The sequence below is a fragment of the Macaca thibetana genome, chromosome 13 (genome assembly GCF_024542745.1).
Source record: "Macaca thibetana thibetana isolate TM-01 chromosome 13, ASM2454274v1, whole genome shotgun sequence".
Lineage (NCBI taxonomy): Eukaryota > Metazoa > Chordata > Mammalia > Primates > Cercopithecidae > Macaca > Macaca thibetana.
In genome coordinates, this window is record NC_065590.1 from 91707396 (window position 1) to 91723318 (window position 15923).

Consider the following 15923-nt stretch of genomic DNA (forward strand, 5'->3'; position numbering starts at 1 on the left):
TGAAAAACAGTTTGGTTTTCTTTTAATTGTTTGCTCTGAAATATTTACCTTCTAGGTTTAACATATATTAATAGTACTTTGTAAATTTTCTTTATCAAGGTGACTGTTTCTGCTCTTTGTTTTGCTCTTATTTACATTTGCAATTTATCGATTTTTAAAATTTTTTTCTTTTTTAGACTTTTGTTGGTCGGTGGATGTGAAACTGCTGAAGTAGGCATGTCAAAAGCTTCTAGCTGTGGCCTTTCTGCCTGGAGAGTTCTTTCAGGATCTCCGTATTACAAGCAGGTTACTAATGGTGGAGACAGGGTTACTGCGGTAAGTATGAGTTACGAGTTATGGCACTTCACTTTGCTGTGTGTCATTTCACTATGCTATTTGTCTTAGATAAATAAGTCCTATGTAAGGTATAGAGGAAGAAATAATTTCATCTTAAATGAGGACAGTGAATTAATGCTGGTATAATTTTATTTCTTTCAAATAGCAAATTCAACTGAGGCATGTTGTATTTAACTTGGAATAATTTTTAGTGGTGACATTTTCGGATATTAGAAAACCAACCTGACAGTAGTCCCATTCCTTGTATTTGCTTGTTTAGATGTAAACATGTATTAAGTGCTTTTTAATGTGTTGGCAACTATTCTGAGTGCTTTTTATATGCTCTAACTCGTTTAATTCTAAGTAACCCTTTGAGGTAAATATTGTTACTGGCCCAAGTCTGTTTGAGGAGGTGGTGAGTGAACTGTAATTAAGTAAGTTGCCCTGGTCATCCAGCTAGCAAATGGTGGAATTAGAGTCCAGATTTCCATATTGTTCCATATTTATATGGACTATTCATCTATCCATCCATTCATTCTATACTTATGTATTGAGGTTCTGTTTTGTGTCAGGCAGTCCTTGAGGCTATAGTAGTCAGCATAGGCTAGGCTCTATTTTGATAATTCAGACAATCAAATGAGCAAATGCAAAGTCTTGACATTTCTGTGGCCTATCATGTTCAGATTTTTTCCTTATTTTGTGGCAAAACCTGCTGTTGAGATCATGACTCTCCTGGGCAGCTTGTTTCAAGTGATGATTAAAAGATCCGTGGAGAGTGGTGACCTTTTGAGCTCCCACTATCTCAGTTTATGGTCTTAGGAAGGGAAGGGAGGATAAAAGTTGGAATTTTTATTGTCTTAGACCAGAAGTGACATTGGTTCTACTTACAGTTTATTTATTGTATTATGCCCCCCCCCCCCAGCTTCAAGGGGCCTGGGAAATAGTTTTCTGTGTGTCCAGAAAGGTATGAAAAACTAGGTACTGGTAAAGAGTAATTATGTTTACCTCCTGGCCACACTGCAGTCTTACATATCTTAGTTATTTGTGTAAACTGTATGAAAGTGAACACTTGGGCCGGGTGCAGTGGCTCATGCCTGTAATCCCATCACTTTGGGAGGCCGAGGTGGGCAGATCACAAGGTCAGGAGTTCGAGACCAGACTGACCAACATGGTGAAACTCCGTCTCTACTAAAAATATAAAAATTAGCTGGGCGTGGTGGTATGCACCTGTATGTAATCCCAGCTACTCAGGAGGCCGAGGCAGGAGAATTCACTTGAACCTGAGGCAGATATTTTAGTATTTTAGTGAGCTGAGATCTTGCCGCTGCACTCCAACCTGGGTGACAGAGTGAGACTCTGTCTCAAAAAAAAAAAAAAAAGAAAAGAAAAGTGAGCACTTGGTCAAAATTATACAGCTTGGCCTTACCATGTTACTTAGGGGGCACTCAGATATTTTTTCAGTGAGGGAAGAAATCTAGAAATTAAATTGAAACACAACATAATCAAACATGTTATGCATTCATTTTGATAATTAGTTTGCCTAAAAATATATTGATTTCAAATTATGTTCTAAAACAACAAACTTAAAGATTTTAGTATTGAAAATAAACTAATGAAGATGTACTTTTGAAAAGAAATCTTTAGCAATTATAGTAATCCTCTGTGAATTTTATTTTTAGCATTTAATATATACTGCAGTGTGTGATTGTGATTTAACCCAACAAAGTAGTAGTTTCTTTTTCTTTAAATGAAGTCAACTTACTGGTTTATATGGCACCAGACATTAAACCAGTTTGTACGTGTAGAACAGCTTATGCAGTGCTGTGCATATGCCTTTCCTTCTATTTATTATCCATCTACCTAGTCTACTGGCCCTTTACTCTCTCTGCAGAACCTAGTAAGGAGAACAGTTGGTGTATTATTGGCCACGTTTCACAAATAAGGAGCCCAAGGCACAGCAGAACATAATAACTGAAAATAGAGGCATGAGATGGGCCAGATCTTCTAGTTTCTGTTCTGCACCCCCCACTGCATCAAATTATGTTCATATCAGTGGCACTAATATTTGCTGTGATGATTATCCCATAATCTATAAAAAGTAAAGTGAGGTAGAAGTTACTTGTACATATTGGACACATTAGTTCATATCTGTAGGAATTTAGCTATGTTTATCTCTCTGATTTAGGTCATATCCAGCTTGTAGTTTTATATGCAGGCTGTTTCGGGGCAGATCTTAGAAAGAGTTTGAGGAAGTTTCTCTTAGCTCTGTCTAAAGTAAGCATGATGTCTGCAGCTTTCTTGGCTCACTGCAACCACCGTCTCCCGGGTTCAAGCGATTCTCCCATCTCAGCCTCCCAATTACCTGGGATTACAGGCACCCCCTATCATGCCTGGCTAATTTTTGTATTTTAGTAGAGATGGGATTTCACCATGTTGGCCAGGCTGGTCTTGAACTCCTGACCTCAGGTGATCTGCCTGCGTTGGCCTCCCAAAGTGTTAGGATTATAGGCCTGAGCCAACATGCCCGGCTAAGTCTGCACCTTATTTTCAAATGATTCAGTTAAAAAAAAAGAAAAAAAAAATTGAAAGTATATATGTCTGTATACATATATATACACACACATAGAGATAAAGCAAATGTGACAAAATGTTAATAACTGGTCTAGCCAGGTGAGAGGTATACTTGTGTTTCATTGTACAATCATTTCAACTTTTCCGTAGCTGTGAAATTTGTCAAAATAGGGTTGAGGAGAAAAGGAAAGTTGGTGCATGTAGAGGATATAAGGAGAGGTAACATAGGTAAGTGGTGACAGTCCCTTTTGGTTTGGTGTAATCAAGTGTTTATTTGGATGAGCAAATGGGAAGTCACATACCAAGGAACGTTTTTTCACCTTGGTTTCTTTGAATTCTCCTGTGCTTTCCCTTTGCACCTTACTGAAGTATTGGAATCTGCTCTGCTATGTATGGTCCTTCTCCTTGTGGCCTGAGGCTTCGATATTGAAGTCTTTTAAAAGAAAATTGCTTGTGCACTGACAAAATAAGTGGGAAAAATATTGAATTGCAAATTGAACGCTCTGCTGTATGATTAACTTCTTGAAATGCTGCAAGTGTATTTTAATTATGTTAGTGGCTGTGTCTTGCAGCTAAACTTACAGTCATTCTGCATAGCCTTCCCTTACCTCAAAATAATTTGAGGTTATGGGATTAGCTCTTTTTGTCAGGCAGCAGACATTGTTCTCATTGAACCTCCTCTTACTGTTTGTTTCAGGTTGCTGTTGTCTTGGTGTAGGTATTGACTGAAAAATGCTGCTGACACCTCGTAGCCTCTCACAAGGCTGCTGGGTTGTAAAACAGACTATGCAAAATTCAATGTGTGCATTGACCCAAGTTTCCAAATTAATGTTAGTGTCATCTATGTGAGATAGTTTTATTTATTCATTTGTTCAACGTTTAATCACTGCTCCAGGTATTTGGAATGTAAAATTACTGGTAGCAGCCCTCAAGGGATTCATCGCATGTTGAAAGAACAGCTATGTCTCAAATAAATGTGATAAGCTAGAACAGGTACCAGATTAGAATTCAGTAGCTGGGACAAAGGAAAGACTCAGGCTGTGGAGTCAGAAGGCTGGTGTTTGAATTCCACCTTATCCCTTGCCACTGTAAAGGCACTTGATAAACTGTAAGATCTACAGTGTTATTGTTGTCTGTGTTTTTAAGATCAAAATTTTGGAAAACTGTAAGAATGAACAAAATTGACTGAATTTTTATTATTGCTGCTGCTGCTGCTGCTTTTTCAATATAGGAGGTTGTTGTGGAAAGAACATAGACTTTTTGAAATCCTATTTCCATGAGAAATCCTATTTCCTTGAAAAAACAGAAGTAATCAGGAGGAATACTTCTGTAGGATCCCACAGCCTGCCGGCAGCTGTGCCTGTGTACTGTAACTTTTCTCTTGTCCAGACAGGAACTGTCCTTGCTCCGGCTAAGGCCAACCCCTGTGTTTGTCCGCTACATCTCCCACTCTTGTTTATTGAAGGATATTCCTCTTACATCAGGAATTTTGTTATCTCTTAGGTTTATCAGCATATAACATGCTTTTATTTTTCCTCTCACAAAAACTCTTCACACTTCACTTTGCCCTCTAGCTACCATCCCATTTCTTTTCCTTCCCCTGCAAAGTTCAAGAGTTGTCTGTACTTGTTTCCAATTCCTCTCCTTCCATTCTCTCTTGAATTCACTTGAATGGAGATTTGCCTCCATCATTTCATGGAAACTATCCTTATTGATATTATCTATGTCTTCCAGCATTTGACGAGTTTGTTTTTTTGGTATTCTTTCATTTCTACTAATTGCTTATACAAAACCCAGCTTATTCTGCTTTCCTCTTTCTCTTTTTTGTTTTTTTTTTTTTTTTTTTTTTTTTTTTGAGACGGAGTCTCACGCTGTTGCCCAGGCTGGAGTGCAGTGGCGCGATCTCGGCTCACTGCAAGCTCCGCCTCCCGGGTTCCCGCCATTCTCCTGCCTCAGCCTCCTGAGTAGCTGGGACTACAGGCGCCCGCCACCGCGCCCGGCTAATTTTTTGTATTTTTAGTAGAGACGGGGTTTCACTGTGGTCTCGATCTCCTGACCTTGTGATCCGCCCGCCTCGGCCTCCCAAAGTGCTGGGATTACAGGCTTGAGCCACCGCGCCCGGCCTCTTTTTTGTTGTTTTATTTCTGCATTGTCACATACATAATATTTATACATTGGTGTCTACTTTTCTTCCCAGCTTTCTTTAGTCTTAGTCATTTATTTATGTACTTTAAAATGCTTACTCAGTTCTTTTGCTGAAGTTCTCCCAGTCGTATTGTGGTTGGATGAAGTTATTTCCTAGTATGTTTTGAGAAGGGATCATAGGTGATGAGTTTCTTAAGTTTTTGTATTTTATGTTCAAAACTGTTTTGCCATAGCCTTGATATTTGAGGGAAAACTTGTCTGGCTATAAAATCCTTGGTTCGCCTTTTCTTTCATTAAACTTTTAAAAAATGCTACTCTTGTTTTGCTTTGTATGTGGGGTTTAAAAAGTCTGATGCAATCAAATTATTTACCCTTCGTATGTTATTAGTCAGTTTTTCTTGCAGGTCTTTATTTTCTTTATCTTTGAAATCTAATAGCTTCCTGGGATATTGTAGTTGATCATTCTGAGTTTAAATTTCCTAGGTATGCATTGGCTCTTTTAGTGTGTAGATTCAGTTTTTTTCTGTTTTTATTTTTTCCATTTTCTGTTTCTGTAAAGTTTTCGTGGATTATAGTTTAAATATTCTGTGCTTTGGTTTTGTTTATCTTCTTCAGATTCTATGGCAATCCAAATGTTACTGCTTTTTACTATATTCTCTTTCCAGTAGTTTTTCTTTACTCTTTTTACCTCTTCCTTTTATCTCATTTCCTTTTCACTTCTTAACTCATTTTAATTTTTTCGTTGTTTTCATGTCTTCCTTTAAAGCCCCTTATTAAATTATCCTTTGAATACCTTGTATTCTTTAGTTTTTAGATAATTTTGTCTTTTTCTTATATTTCTTTGCTGAATTTATTGAGCTTTTTATTATTAATTCTTTTTCACTTTTCTTGTCCAGTTCTATTCTCAGTTACTGAATTTTTTGATGGCTTTTCAAGTTGTCCACATTCTCAAATGCTTGTCTGACTATATTTAATTCCGTTTGGAGTGCTATGTTAAAGTTTTCTTTTGCTTCATGGTTGTTTTTTCAGCCATAATTTCCCTTTGTTGACACGTGTTGACTTTTGTCTTCTCATGTCTGCAAAGTGTTTATGACTCTCTTTCTTGTTCATTTTTATGATATTGGAATACTTTACAAGATTCGTAGGTTAATGGTGCCTTCTTTTGTCAGTATAGCAAAGTTCATATACCTTACTAGATTTTTTTGGTTTTGTTTTGGTGGCAGGAGGGGGCGTGGATCTTCTGATGTTGTGGTTGTCTACTGTCTTGCTGCACACTACATTTGCCCCTTTGCTTCCTTTCCCCCTTGCCACCCCTTTGGCAAAAGGCACTTCTTCCTATTTGCCATTTTTCTCCCTCAGAAGCTCTGTGTTTGGAAGCCTGCCTCTTCACATCATGCCCACACTTAGGTCCCTTCCCTGTAGGCCATGTCTGATCAACCTGGATGCTGTTATAGTATTTTCACTCAGAGTGGACTTAGTCTTTTTGGTGGCGGTTTTGGTTTTAAATGGACCTTAGCCATTTTTGCTAGCTCCCCTCTGTCCTTCCTGGGTGTTTTTCAATTTGCTTTTGCTCACCACCACACCTTGTGGCAGGTCACAGTGCGGGTGAGTGGGGACATAGGTTTTAGCAGGAGCAATGGAGATGACACACTGGGATTTGGTGATTTCTTTCTTTTTGCTTACAGTTACTATAAAATTTTATCTTCAGGCTAAGCTGAGAGCATGGTTTTTGTGTAGATTTATCTCCCTTTCTTGTTCTTACTTTTTTTGGAGGAAGTATTTGGAGATGTGTATCAAGGCTGTCCCTAATGTTTTCAACTCAGAAGTTCTGGCTATTGTGAATATTGTTGCTGTGAACATTCATGTACAAATATTTGTTTGAATGCTTGTTTTCAATTCTTTTGTGTATAAATCTTGGATGGAATTGCTGGGTCACATGTTAGTTTTATGTTTAAGTTTTTGAGGAACCACCAAACATCTTCCATGGTGACTGTACGGTTTTATGTTCCCATCAATAGTGTATGAGGGTTCCAGATTCCCTACACCCTCAACAATGTTATTTTCCATTAAAAAATATAGTTTCTAAGTTTAAAGACAAAAATTGTCATGTGTTATATTAAGTTATTTTATTCACTGATTTCTAAAGATGAAGTTGTTGTTGTTGTTGTTTTTTTGGTGTTTTTCAAGCATAGAATCAATTGTTAATAGATGAAATTTCTTTGGGAAGTTTTTGCTTTTTCTATACTGATGTTAGGATAAAATGGCAACCTTGGGCAGCCTTACTTGAGAAGAGCTTTCAGTGGATTCTGATTTGCATAAATTTTACTGGTTATATAGTTAAAAAAGCATTTGATCATGGAGGTATTTTGTAAGATTGTACCACTTGGTGGATTTTTTTTTTTCTAAACAAAAACAATCTCACCAAGATCCTTGACACCTTATTGGTGATTTTCTTTAATCATTAAAAAAAAATACTAAATTTGCTATAGTTTTCATTTCATTATAAAAGGACATTTTACAATGATAAGTCATTTCAATAATCTTTCTTCATATGATGCATTTATTTCGCAGGCACCGAAGACACTGGGATTATTAAGGATGTTAAGCATCAAGTTTTACAGTCGCCAGGGACAAGAACAGGTAACGCAAATTGGCTTAACTATGGTGGGCTTCTCAAACATTTTTACCTGGAAGTACCTTTAAGGTCAAAGCTGAATGAACCTTGAATTTTTTGTATCTTCATCTGAGTGTATTCATGTACACTATGTGACTATATGCATTAGTAAGAATTCGTAGAGCTGTTGCTGAATATTTGTATATTTTACTGTGTATCAACCTTATCTTAAAAGAAAAATAATTATAGAAGATATACCCAGCCTTCTTGGGGGTCTGGGCATATAGCTCAAGGAATTCTCCTAGAAGCATTATATATATATCTTTGAATTTCGTATTTTATCTTTACAAATCTTGTGAATTTTGTATTGTTGTTCATAATATATCCTTCTTTGGCTTAATATTAAAAAAAAATTCTTCCCCAAATCTGAGATTACTGATGCTCCAAGAAGAAATGTGCCTCTTGACCCTGGGTTTTAAGTACCATTGTTTTACTGTCTTGTTACTTAGCTGGAAAAGCATGGATCCATGGCAAGGATGTTAGATAGTTACATCCAGATGAATATCAGTGATACTCAGGAACTGCCTCTGCGAGGTGGTTACATTTGTTTCTCTGTTTGACTTTCACAAGAGTCTGGACCTACACTGGCGAATCAAATCATACTCTTGTCTTGTAGGGGAATCAAATCATACTCCCGTCTTGGGGGAAAATCAAATAATCTAATCTTTTTCATTGCTTCAATTTCTTTCCCGGTAGAACCTACTGATATGAAAAGTCAGGCCTTCATATCTGCAGATTCTATATCCCTCAAATGCTGTAGTTTCAATCCACAGTTGGTTGAATCAGAGGATGTGGAACCTGTGGATATGGAGGGCTTGACTGTACTGTACTTTTTAATCATTATTTTAGAGAGTACTCCTTCTACTTATTAAAAAAAAAAAAGTTAACTATAAAACAGCCTTAGGCAGGTTCTTAAGGCATTGCAGGGGAAGGCATTCTTATCATGGGAGATTACAACTCCATGAGTATTACCGTCCCTAAAGACCTTCCAGTGGGACAAGATGTGGAGGTAGAAGACAGTAATATTGATGATCCTGACCCTGGGTTGGCTTAGGCTCATGTGTGTATTTGTGTTTTAGTTTTTAACAAAAATGTTTAAAAAATTAAAAGCATAAAATAAAATGCAAAAGTTTATAGTACAAGAATGTGAAGAAAGAAAAATTTTTTTATACAGGAGTATGTACAGCGTGTTTGTGTTTTAAGTTAATGTTATCACAGAAGTCAAAAAGGTAAAAAAATACAAAGTTTATGAAGTAAAAAAGTTACAGTAAGAGAAGGCTAATTTATTATTGAAGAAAGAAAGTTTATAAAATGAATGTAGTAGAGCCTAAGTTTACAGTGTTTCTAAAGTCTACAGTAGTGTGCAGTAATGTCCTGTCCTAGGCCTTCCCCTTCACTCGCCACTCACACACTCACTTACTCACCCACCCACCCACCCACCCAAAGCAACTTCTAGTTCTGCAAGCTCCATTCATGGTAAATGCCTTGTACAGGCATTTGTTACGTTTTATACCATTTACTGTACCTTTTCTGTTTTTAGATACACAAATACCATTGTGCTCCAGTTGCCCAGAGTATTCAGTAGAGTAGCGTGCTGAGCAGGTTTGTGGCCTGGGAGCAATAGGCTATACCACCCAGCCTAGGTGCGTAGTAGGCTATCCCATCTAGATTTGTGTAACTGCACTCTGTATGATGTTTTCACAATGACGAAATCACCCAATGACGCATTTTGCAGAACATCTCCCTGTTGTTAAGTGATACATGACTGTACTATAATTTTAGAGCTGAAAGAACTCATAGGGCTTATCTAATACTTCCTTATTATTGTGAACACTTTGACAAGTATTTTCACAGGATCTCACAGGAAGTTTGCATCACCTACGCTGGCATTATGATGCCTACTTTTTATTAATGAAGAGATTAAGACCTCAAGAGAAATGTGTGCCTAAACTCACCTATCCAGATAGTGTCAGAGATGTGTTTGGTCTTCTGTTGGTTTGTCATCCAGTGCTTGTTTTCACCACTTCTAGTTGGTTATTGTCTTAAACCTTTAGTTGGTAATTTGGAAGAAACAAAAACCAAGATGTGTTTCAAAGTAGCTGAGATGATAAATTACTTAATATCTTAGAAAGAATTATCTATTTTACTACTCAAGTTTGGCAGCAATTATTTTTCTCTTAAAATGTGTTCCTCTTAGCCTGGGGTGGTGGCTTACTCCTGTTATCCCAGTTCTTCGGGAGGCTGAGGTGGGAGGATCACTTAAGCCCAGGAGGTCAAGGCTGCAGTGAGTCATGATTGTGCCACTGCACTCCAACTTGGGGGACAGAGTGAGACCCTGTCTCAAAAAAAAAAATGTTCCTCTTAACAACTAATGTCTTTACAACATGGGCCTGCTTTCCTGTATAACCGTATTATTAATATTTAGTTCATTTAAAAAATTTACTTATGAAACTCTAAAGTAACAACACTGAGATTGTATAGTATTAGAGGTAATATACATAAAATAGGTAAGACAGTGATTGTCGTATTGCAGATACTCAGCAAATAATAATGGTGACTGCTGTTATCTCTGTTAATTTCTTTATATCCTGAATTATAGAATTAATAATTAGTAGTCCACAGGTACTTTTTGAATTGTGGTTTGTTAGACCCAAAACTTACGTGGCTTTAAAAAATAGCTTCTCATTGTCTGGCATATAATATTATTTTTTTGTTTGTTTGTTTTGAGACAGAGTCTCGCTCTGTCGCCCAGGCTGGAGTGCAGTGGTGCGATCTCGGCTCACTGCAAACTCCACCTCCTGGGTTCACACCATTCTCCTGCCTAAGCCTCCTGAGTAGCTGGGACTACTGGCGCCCGCCACCACACCCGGTTAATTTTTTGTATTTTTGTAGAGACGGGGTTTCACCATGTTAGCCAGGGTGGTCTGGTTCTCCTGACTTCATGATCTGCCGGACTTGGTCTCCCAAAGTGCTGGGATTACACGCGTGAGCCACCACGCCTGGCCAGTATTATCTTTTAGAAGAGTATATTAAAAATAAGAATTATTTATATTATTTTATAAAGGATATTGGCTTGGAATTTTTTATTTTTACTTTTCCAAAAAGCTTTTTTCTTTCCTTCATGCATTTACAGTGTTTTTGTCACAGGTTGTTAATTGGGCTTTTGAGGCTGACTTTGTTTTGATTTGAAGGATAGATTTCTAATTGTGTGTGTGTGTGTTTGTGTCAGACTTCTAAAATATAATGGGCTAGAATATCTAGTAAACTTCTTGAGGGTGGGGATTTATGTTTGTTTTGTTCATTGCTGACTTCCTACAGTGTAAAACAATACCTGGCACCTAATATTTAATATTGAATATATAATATTCAATAAATGCTTGTGGAATGTTGGAAGAGCAGCACTTATAAATTTGCCTTTTATTGATCTGAGTTTTTTTCTTTAAGAATATGTAGTACTTCAGAATGTTTTGAATGTATGCACTAGAAAACTACTTTCTTTTTAATACAGTTTATGTATTTGAAAGTTACAGGAAATGGTAAATCACTCATTTTTAATTGACTATTAAATTAGATGACAGGCAATTAATCTCAGTACAAAGGTCTGATGTTTAACATTCTTAAAAACCCTGTCTTGGAAAGGACAGTTAGTTAGGAAGTTTTATTGCAATGTTTGAGAGAAAGTACAACTCATTCTCCAATTATTGTTGCCAGTAGTAGAAAGTGTTAATAGTTTATTTTTGTTTGTTTGAGACAGAATCTTGCTCTGTCGCCCAGGCTGGAGCACAGTGGTGGCTCACTGCAAGCTCTACCTCCCGGGTTCACACCATTCTCCTGCCTCAGCCTCCCGAGTATCTGGGACCACAGGCACCTGCCACCATGCCTGGCTAATTTTTTGTGTTTTTTTGTAGAGACTGGATTTCACCGTGTTAGCCAGGGTGGTCTCAATCCCCTGACCTTGTGATCCGCCCACCTCAGCCTCCCAAAGTGCTGGGATTACAGGCGTGAGCCACCATGCCCAGCCTTTAATAGTATTTTTAATGAAGAAAGAACAAATGGATATTGGAGCTGGTGGAATAGAGTGAATTGCAGCAGATACAAGTGATATTCAGTCTTTGCTATCAAGCTGTATTTCATGACAATTTCTTTGTGTTCATATTTTAACAATTCGTGCAGTTTTCCTTAATAAAAGATGACTGTGCCTTCTCAATCAAAATGTTTTAAAATAGTCTCATTTTCTTTTTAAAATTTTACTTTTTAAAAAAAATTTAACTTATTGTAAGTTCAGGGATACACGTGCGGTTTATTATATAGGTAACCTTGTGTCATGAGAGTTTGTTGTACAGATTATTTCATCACCCAGATATTAGGCCTAGTCCCATTAGTTGTTTTTCTTCATCCTCTCCGTCCTCCCACCCTCCACCTGCTCATAAGCCTCAGTATGTGTTGTTCCCCTCTGTGTGTCCTTGCATTCTCGTCATTTAGCTCCTACTTATAAGTGCGAACATGTGGTATTTGGTTGTTCCTGCATTAGTTCCTGCATTAGTTTTCTGAGGATAATGGCCTCCAGCTCCATGTTGCTGCAAAGGACATAATGTTGTTCTTTTTTATGGCTGCATAGTATTCCATGTATGTACCACATTTTCTTTATGCAGTTTATCACTGATGGGCATTTAGGTTTATTCCATGTCTTTGCTATTGTGAATAGTGCTGCAGTGAACATATGTGTGCATATGTCTTTATGACAGAACAATTTATATTCCCCAGTGTATTAGTCCGTTCTCACACTGTTATAAGAACTACCTGAGGCTGGACGCAGTGACTCACGCCTGTAATCCTAGCACTTGGGAGGCTGAGGCAGGCAGATCACTTGAGGTCAGGAGTTTGAGACCAGCCTGGCCAACATGGTGAAACCCCTTTTTTACTAAAAATACAAAAAAATAGCTGAGTGTGGTGGTGCACACTTGTCATTTCACCTACTTGGGAGGCTGAGGTGGGAGGATTGTTTGAACCCAGGAGGTAGAGGTTACGTTGAGCCAAGAATCGCGCCACTGCATTCCAGCCTGGGTGATGGAGCAAGACTATCTCAAAATAAATAAATAAATGAAAAGGAACTACCTGAGACTGGGTAATTTATGAAGAAAAGAGATTTAATTGACTCACAGTTCTGCAGACTTAACAAGAAGCATGCCCGGGAGGCCTCTGGAAACTTACAGTCGTGGTGGAAGGGGAAGAGGAAGGAAACACATCTTTACCGTGGTGGAGCAGGAGAGAGACAGCGTGCAAATGGGGAAGTGCCGCACACTTTCAATCCATCAGATCTTGTGAGAACTCACTATCATGAGAACACCAAGGGGAAATCTACCCCCATGATTCAGTCACCTCCCATCAGGCTGCTCCTCCAATTTGACATGAGGTTTGGGTGGGGACACAGATCCAAACCATATCACCCAGTAATGGGATTACTGGTTCGAATGGTATTTCTGTTTTTAGGTCTTTGAGGAATTGCCACACTGTGTTCCACAATGGTTGAACTAATTTACGCTCCTACTAGCAGTGTGTAAGCATTTCTTTTTCTCTACAACCTTGCCAGCATCTGTTATTTTTTGAATAGTCCCATTTTAAATGTTTATATGCAGACACTGTGTATATGTATACATATTTTTATTACTGGGACAAACATATATATTTTAATTATCTTTTAAACCTCACAACCCAAAAGGTATAGTATTATCCAAATTTTATAGATTAGAATCAGATTAAAATTAAGTGAGGTTTTATAGCAAGTGGAACTCTAGCATCTGTGGTAGTTTGATACTATATTGCTGCCATGTTCTTTTATGGGCCCTCCAGAGGGGAAAGTTGGAATAACTTAGTGGAGAATGGGTGAGCTACTTCCCATTTCTGTACACCCCTACATGTACTTTATACACTCAGTAAATGTTTTTACCGATCACCCATTTTGCAGGCAGATTAGTTACAGCAAATCAGTGGAGGAAATATATACTATATTTAGGGGAAAAAGTTGTAAAATTTTAATTTCTTTAATAATTTGTTAGAAAAGCTTTTAAAAACATATCTTCTGATAGAGTTGGTTCTTAGTTATTATAGATAACATAGAAGTACACTATAGTAAGATACAAGGAAATGTTTTACTAAGTTTTTGTCATTAAAAGTAATTTTAATACCTACTCATAGGTGTTAGTAGGAGTAAATTAAATGTGTGTTGTATGGCTTTGGGATGCTATAAACATCAATATATTCCATACTTCTTAATGTATAAAATATGAGTATTTTCAGATTTTCAATACCTTTCAGATCCCAAGAAGTCCTAAGCTGGCATCTGTAGCCCAGTTCTCCTCTGCACTTCAGATTTGTATACCCTGCTGCTCACTTGACAGCTTCAGTAGGATAGCCTTCAGGCATTTTAAATCAAACATTTCCAAAACAAAACTCTGATAGCTTCTCATTTTTCTTTCCCTAACCATTTCTGCCTTAGACTTGATTGCCTCAGTAACCCATCCTTTTGGCAAAGGGAGATACCTGAAAATTATTGCTGATACCACCCAGTCCTTCATACCCCCATCTAATCTAATCTAACACCTTTGCTACCAGTATCATCTTCAGAGTGTACTTGGAATCTTTCTACTTCTTTTTTCTTCTATGGCTATCACCATCGTATAATTTTTCATCTCTCCTAGGTTAGCAGATACTTAATCAGTTCCCCTAGCAACCTTAGTGACTTAAAAAATGTAAATCAGATAAGCTCACTTTCTTGCTTGAAGAAAGCCTTCAGTGACTTTCCATTGAACTAAGAATGATGACAGAATAAAATGTTTAACATTATCCAAAAAGACATTACATAAGCTGGCCCATGACTGTCTCTGCAGACTGATCTCATACCACTGGCTCATTCTCTTTTAGTTATGTTGGCCTTATCTCAGCTCATCAAGGGTGCCACGTTCGTTTCTTTGTGGATTCCATTTTTTTCTATTGGGAATGGTTTTATCTTATTTGTCCTCATTAATTTAATTTCTTCTCATCTTTGGGCATCAGCTCTATTTTCATATCCTCAGATTCCTCTTATAGTCCTTCAATTTAAATACAGTTCCTATTGTTATTCTCTCTTAGAGCACCCTGTGCTTTTCTTCCATAGTAGTAATCACAGTTTGTAATGTAGATTTATTTGTTAGTTTATTTATTTACCTAATCTGTGATTTCATGGCTCCATGAAGTTAGGGTCACATCTGTTTTACCTAGAAAAGTGCCTGGAATTTCTCGCTCCTTTGCAGAGAGAAATTAAATCAGATTCCCGCTAGCTTCTTTTTGCACCTTCTTCCTCCCTCACTCTCTCGCTCATTCTTTTCTTCCTTTCCTCCCTCCCTCTTTTCTTGTTTCCCCTTCTCCCTCCCTCTCTCCCATGCTTTCTTCCTTCCTAAGCTTTTACTGTGAAATATAATACAGATATAGGAAATTGCATCAAACAAATGTATGGTTTAATAAGCAGTTTGAGGACAGCTTTATTGAAATATTCATATGTGGTACAGTTTACTCATTTAAAATATACAATTCAGAGTTTTTTAGTATATTCACAGAACTGTGCAATGATTTCAAGAATCAATTTTAAATGTCTTATCACTCTGGGAAAAAAACCCTGCATCCCTTAACTATCACCTGCAACACCTGTCTCCCCAAGTTGTAAGCAACCCCTAATCTTTTAGTTTGAATAAATTTGCCTATTCTGGATATTCTATATGAATAGAATTATAAAATATGTGGTCCATTGTAACTGGCTTTTTTCACTTAGCATGATGCTTTCAAAGTTCACCCATGTTGTGTGTATCAGTAGTTTATTTCTTTTTATTGCTGAATAATAGCCCATTGTGTTTGTGTATGTGTGTGTCTGTATATGTATGTGTGTGTATATATATATATACACACACACACAGAGTGTTTTCTTTATCCATTCATCAGTTGGACATTTGGGTTGTTTCTACTTTTTGGCTATTACAAATAATGCTGCTGTGAACATTTGTGTGCAAGTTCTTTTGTGGAAATATCATTGAATTTTTCTTGGAGTGGAATTGCTGGATCTTATGATAACTTTGTTTAGCCATTTGAGGAGTTGTCAGGCAGTTTTCCAAGGTGGTGGCACCATTTTCTGTTCCTCATGTCAGAGTATGGCATTTCCATTGTCTCCACATCGTTGCCAACACTTGTT

At 37.4% G+C, this 15923-nt stretch overlaps 1 protein-coding gene across 3 annotated transcripts in view; it reads left to right on the forward strand.

Moving 5' to 3' along the window:
- NBAS (NBAS subunit of NRZ tethering complex) overlaps positions 1 to 15923 on the forward strand; it is a 394766-nt gene that overhangs the window by 52561 nt on the left and 326282 nt on the right. For all 3 annotated transcript variants that reach the window (XM_050754036.1, XM_050754037.1, XM_050754038.1), the window contains 2 exons: positions 177 to 315; positions 7603 to 7671. In XM_050754036.1, the coding sequence (XP_050609993.1) occupies positions 177 to 315; positions 7603 to 7671 (208 nt within the window). The remainder of the gene's footprint in view (positions 1 to 176; positions 316 to 7602; positions 7672 to 15923) is intronic.